Source organism: Phalacrocorax carbo, chromosome 5 (genome assembly GCF_963921805.1).
Source record: "Phalacrocorax carbo chromosome 5, bPhaCar2.1, whole genome shotgun sequence".
NCBI classification, from domain to species: domain Eukaryota; kingdom Metazoa; phylum Chordata; class Aves; order Suliformes; family Phalacrocoracidae; genus Phalacrocorax; species Phalacrocorax carbo.
In genome coordinates this window covers 37,027,303-37,033,506 of record NC_087517.1, presented here as the reverse complement: position 1 = coordinate 37,033,506, position 6,204 = coordinate 37,027,303, and the positions used below count along the sequence as shown (strand labels likewise).

General features: G+C 41.5%; 1 protein-coding gene across 1 annotated transcript in view; it reads left to right on the top strand.

Annotated features, from left to right (window-relative positions):
* The first annotated feature begins 31 nt into the window (after positions 1-31).
* Positions 32-6,204, top strand: part of FAM171B (family with sequence similarity 171 member B) — a 38,294-nt gene continuing 32,121 nt past the window's right edge. Inside the window, exon 1 of the mRNA XM_064452041.1 lies at positions 32-357. Within this exon, the coding sequence (XP_064308111.1) occupies positions 177-357 (181 nt within the window). The 5' untranslated portion in view covers positions 32-176. The remainder of the gene's footprint in view (positions 358-6,204) is intronic.

Genomic DNA, 6,204 nt, shown 5'->3' with positions numbered 1-6,204 from the left:
GCCCTCGTCACGTGCTGGGGGGCGGGGCGGGCGCAGGGCTGCCCGCCCGCCGGCCGGCCGCTGCCGCGCTGTGGGGGCGGCCGTTCGCCGCAGTCCCTCTGCCGGAGCCGCCGGTCCCGGCCTCTCGCCCGTGTCCTCGCCCGCAATATGCCTCCGCTGCCCTCGGGCTGCTCGCCATGCCGGGGACCTGCGGGCGCCTCTCCTCCCTGCTCCTGGGGCTGGCGGCCGCGATGCTGCTGTCGCCGCCGCTGCTGCTGATGGAGCGGCCGCCTCACGTCGGCGCCGCGGCTGCCGCCACCCGCCCGCAGCAGCAGCGGGCGGCGCTGCCGGGGGGCGCCCCCACCGTGCCGGGCTCAGGTACCGATTCCCCCTCCCCCCATCCCCCGCTGGCGGGCCGACACCCCCATTTTCCTCCTTTTCTGTGGAGATGCCTCCCCTTTCCTCCCCAGGGCCCCCTCAGCCCACCGCGTTCCGCTCTTCCTGGGGGGTCGGCGCCCTCCTCAGCTGCTTCCCGGTTTGAGCCCAGGGCTGCCTTGTCGCTGCTCGTCTGTGAAACCGGGGCGTTGTGTTCCCGTGCGAGCGGCGGGCGGTACTCCCGAAAAAAAAAAAAAAAACCAAACCAGAATAAAAAAAGAAAAGCCGATGTTTTTTTTTAAACGAAGCAGGTAACGGAGCGGCGGCGGCTGCTACGGGGCGAGCGGGATCCATCTTTAATATCCCGATATCTGTGTGCGGCTGCTGTAGCGTGTCACTGGCCCGGTGAAAAATACAGCCCCGAAACCGTGTAGCCTGTTTCTGACCGAGCTGGAGGTGCTCCCTCAGGTGCCAGGCAAATGGCCTCGGGGGAAGCGGGGCTCTGGGCATTCCTCTTTGCCGGCAGGAGTCACCAGAGCGAGATATGTGCGTCTATATATAATACAAAAATATATGTATAATATCCATATATTTATTTCTTCATCTACTTGTATCAATATGAAAATAAATAAAAACCAGCTAATGCATATGCAGGTGTCTTAAGCCTATCAAATGAGCGATGGGGCTGGTGAGCTCATTAGTTTCTGCGTCTCCCCTGCAGGATGAGGAAATATGTCGTTTATCCGACACCTCAGAGTATGAAAATAATGTGCTTATCTCAGTCTTAGGCGTCGGTATTATGGTCAAATGTGTGAGGTTACCTCTTTGCAGAACGGGAGCAAATGACTGGGGGGTTGTTCTATTGTCTAGTTTAAAAAATACATGTATATTTTGAAGTTTTAGTAGCTTAAATTAGGATAAAATTAGCACTATTCTTGACATACTACCTTTCATCAAAGAATTTCAAAATGGTTTCAAACATGAATTATTTAAGACCTTTTAGCACCAAGGCTCCCACTAGAGCATATGTCTCATTTTTAATGTATATGCATGTTGCTATTTCCAGTTGACTCCAATAAGGTATAAAATGTTCTTAGTTTCAGGCATATGGTTAATATTTTGCTGAATAGAAGCCAATTTACAAAGATGCCAAAGTATGTGTGTTAATTAGGAAATATAAGCAAAGATCTTGAATTATGGTCTTTACTTGTAACTTCTTAAAGATGTAGAACAAGAAACTACCTTTGGTAGAATATGAACATGCTCTTGAATTCTCCTGATACAATTTTAAAATGCCTTGGTTTGCTTTTTGGCTTTTCCTGTGTGGGTTTTTTTTTTTCTTTTTTTTTTTGGGGGGGGGTGTGGGGTGTGGGCTTTTTTTCTTATTCTTTTCTAAATGTTTAAACTGTAGGACTTAAATATATTTAATGAACAGCTTAGTTCTTGTTTTTCCTTTTGAACGGATGATTTTTCATTATTTTGTTTCTTATCATGCTTTAGAGGAACATACCATTAATCATCCGCAAACCCCACTTAAAAGGCATTGGCAGCATTTGAACTTGTGCAGTGAACATTTTGCTCATTAAAAATTGAGTGGCAAAAAAAAAAAGGAAAAAAGGGACAATTTTTGTAATTTGATGATCCTCTTCGGTTTCAGGTATTGATTTCTTTTCAGGAAGCTCTATTACCTTATTGCCTTCAGCCCTGGCCAAAATCTTTGTTGGTACCAAACAATTTGATGCCAATGCTACTGGTTTGCTGTTGTTGCTGTTGCAGACACACGTGCCTAGCTGATGTTGCTGTCTTTTATTTGCTTATTATGCTTCCTGGGTTTTGAGGAATGAGAGTCCTGAAAGTGTCTTATAATATGCAGCTTTCATGATCCATCCCAGCTTATGAATGTTAAAAATTATCATTTGAGCTGATCCTCAGCTTTTATGTTGAAAAAAGCCAATAATAATTATTCTTTTAAAATAACAAGCTAATCACTGCTATGAAACTTTAATTATTCTGAAGAAGCTGCTAAGCGCCTTTGATTTTTGTGTGGCATTTCCTTTAAGTGTGTAAATATTTTTTGCTATATTGACATTTTTGAAATTTTAAAAAGGTGGAGCCTGACTCCATATATATATTTTTTTTATATTAATTTCTTTTTCCATGAAGTTATCTTTTGATGGTTTATAGCCGAAAGATAGGTGGGATAAATGGCAGTAGCCTTTCTAGCAGAAGACTGGCAGCAGGGTAGTCCCGAAGGGGAATGCTCTGAAGAGGCCACTCCCGCAGCAGCTGCAGGTTCTGTGCCGGGAACTGCCAGCCAGGCAGTGGCTTCTGGAAGTAAGGAGGAGTCTGGCTGAATTTGGGTTTATGCTGTGTGTTTGTGACCTCTGTTGCTAGAGCACAGGAGCCGTATCCTCCTAAAATAGGAAGGGTGCAGAGCTAAGAATGGAGTTTGCAAAATGTTCTCATTTGATGTTCCTGTATCGATGTTCCTGTTCTGTCGAAGCTAATTATACAGTTTTACAGATCAATTCCCCCCCTGGATTAACAGACTTCTGCCTGTGTAATTATTATGCTGTCTGAAAAGAGATGCTAAAGTCAGCACAGCTGTGTACAAAGGTTTGAGGTTCAGACTCTACTGCTGACATGTAAATATGGCAGTGAGAAGGTAGTTGCATATCGTGACTGAATAAGTTTTTTTGCTCATCCCTTCTTTCTTGTGGCTTAAAAAACAAACAAACAAAAAAAAACTTACCAGGGCCAAAAGAATTAAGCAAATTCTAAAGATGGGGCAAAGACATGCACAAGAGGGACTCAGTTCATGGAGTTACTCTGACTTACATAATCTAACAGATGTAGCTATTCTTCCAAATTAAAAAAAAAATATATTTGGGGAGAGAGAGATGGGCATCTCTGGATAGGGTGACATTTGCTGAAGTGGAGAATCTGTCTTGCTTCCTTGTTATTTGTAGTGAGGTTTTCCATTTTCTGTGTGGCAATTTAGAAATCTGGACTGTGGTGTGCAGAAGCAATTGACAAGAAGTTGCTGGGAGATTTGAATGCTCAGCATTGAGGTCAGCGGACAGGCTTGAGCACAGAATTCAGTAAATCATAGTCCTGACTTTGATCCAGGCAAATGTGGTTTTATTTTCCTTGTTCCCTTTTGTTTATCTTTAGTGAGATGCATTCTTTACAGGAGGTATGGCTTGTGGTCTTTAATGGTCACAATGCTTGGGATATTCTGGATGTGGTGCGTTGTTATTCTCTTTATGATGCAGATATTGGGCAACAAACAGAGCAGAGACCACTAACTGAATAAGTTATCCTTAACTGCATCGGTTCTGTGGCAGATCTGATGCATACTGAATAAACAAGGTTCTTCTGGAAAGAACAGCAGTTGTGTAAATAGGATCTGTCCCATTATGTATAGATAGCACATAGGATGACAAAAACCATCTTAATGTTGGAATTTTTTTCCATGTTGAGACCTGAAATTAGACTTGAAGTATATTTTAAAACAGGTGTTATTTCTTGAAGTTTCTGTCATATAACTGCGCATTCTATGGTGTGGGTACTCTCCACACATTTTGCAGTCCCAGCTTAAACAAGACTTGCCATCGTATTTATTATAGATCATTGCCAATCTGTCTCACATTCCAGAATCCAGGGAAAAAGCGAATTTTATTTTGCTTGGTTGGTGGGGTTTTTTTGGTTTTGTGTTTTTTGTTTTTTTAAGGCAGGTAGCTTTGGATACAATGGGAAGGTTAGCTTGATTTTTGTAGGGTGAAATTAAAAAGTGGTAGCAGCTAACAGTTGTCCTGAACAAAGGAGAGGAGAGAACTGGAATGGCTGTGCGTATTTATGCAGTTAGATCTGTTTGTTGAGTCTGATGAGATAAATACATGATTGTTGGCAAACCCAGAAGAAAATAAGAGTTTACTTTTCTACCTGTTGGAGACAAATACGCTGTCTGGATGCTGCCTGTGAAATTTGATTCTGTGCCCATTCCTCAATACTACCTGCGTGCATGTGATGATGAGTTGCTATCTAACGCAAAGCAGTGTTCTAGACGAGATATTTAGTTAAGATTTTTCTAAACAGTTTTGTACATTGCGTTATTCTTCCTCATCATTCAAGGAGGAGATAACTTTCTCATGCCTACTTTTTATTTGAGATAGTGGAACAGAAATATTTCTCTGATGCATCCTTGCATAACTTACTGCTGTTCTAATCTTTATTTTCAATGCTTTTAGTAGTGAAATATTTTTCCTAATGACTTGTATATTGGTGTGTAGATGGTACTTAGGTATTTTGAGGAGTATTTGGGTTTGATACATTGTTCTGTTAATCTGGGTTTGAATTTGAACGATAATACATAATTATGCACTTCTAAAGAAATATATATCGTGCTGTGTGACTGACTTGTTTGTTGCTTGATGGAACAACCTTTATGGTTTACTGTCTCTATAGCCACTGGGTAGGGGATTAGTGTGGCAGCAATAAATCCAGTTCTGTTTTGGAGGTTCTGTCGCAGTCAGATACAGACTCCAAGAAAATGAGTGAGGAGTTAAAAGCTGCATAGGAGATTCTGTAGCATTCCTATGAAGAAGGAAATCCAGTGATTTTCGTGACAACGTAGGATACAGTTTCTGCTGAAGAAGTCGGGGCTGTCTAACTAAGGACTTCTTTCTGATCAGCCCTGGAGTTAATTGTTTTACACAACCAGCAACACAACCTTCTTATCCAGTAGGTATTGGAATATAACTGGCATCGAGGAAAAGGTTTATTTTTAAGTTGCCAAAGCTGACAGGCTAAATTGTGGCATATGTTTTCTATTTGGACATGAAGGAGATGGTTTACAGTCTTTAAAATAAGACCTTTCATTTGTTTTAGATAGATGTGAACATTTGTTGGGAATCTGTGTTTCTTATGAAGAACCTTAATGAAACTTTGGAAAGCTGACTTTGGTGAAAAATTATTCTTTCATTATGAAATAGAACTCAGAAAGTATTACATGCACACCCCAGCAAAATGGTTTAATGCAGGTGACTAACACCACCTATGGAAATAAGCTCAGAAAACGTCCTCTGGTTTGTTGTTCAGTATTCTCAGCCTCTAGGATTTGCAATAATGGTTTCTCAGCTAGGTGAGAAAGAATGTAAGGCTTAGACTTGTCCTGATTTATTGGAGCTGATGTGCTTAAGTGACTTAGCTGTCTGTGCTGATCTAAGGCTTAGTAGTGCAACAAAATATCAGGAAGGGCATTAGGACACAGAGAAGTGATAAAGCCTCTGCAGTTTTAGACAGAAATGAATAATGAAAAAGAAATACTCACAGATAATTTCATGTATGTGTCCATGTCTTCCATGATTTAGGTCACCCAGGTGCTAATACAAGAAAAGAGGAGTTTGGGGTTTTCCATGATAGAGCTCAAATGAAGAGATATGCACTTTTTTATTTTTCAGGAAGTGAATCCATATAAACAAAAAGTTACAGAGGAGTTCTGAAGAGGTAGGCAGCTCTCCTAAATTGAAAGCTTGCTTTTATTGAAGCTTGTAATATATTATACAGCTTCATGTGTATACTTAAAAATACTTGATTTCAGGGAACTTGCATTGATGGTAACTTTCATTATAAAGAACTGAGAGAGACAAGGCCAGAAATGTGTTTTTGCATTCACAGAGGTGAGGAAAAGTGGCAGGAATTGAGAGCAATCTGATGGCAGGAAGCTACCTACTGCAAGGTGACAGTTTTTACAGTTGTTATTTGTTTGTTAACATTTCATTACTTCTTGTCAATCTGTTGGCAAATGATACATTGTCAAAGGCTAATTGATATGTAAAAACATTCACA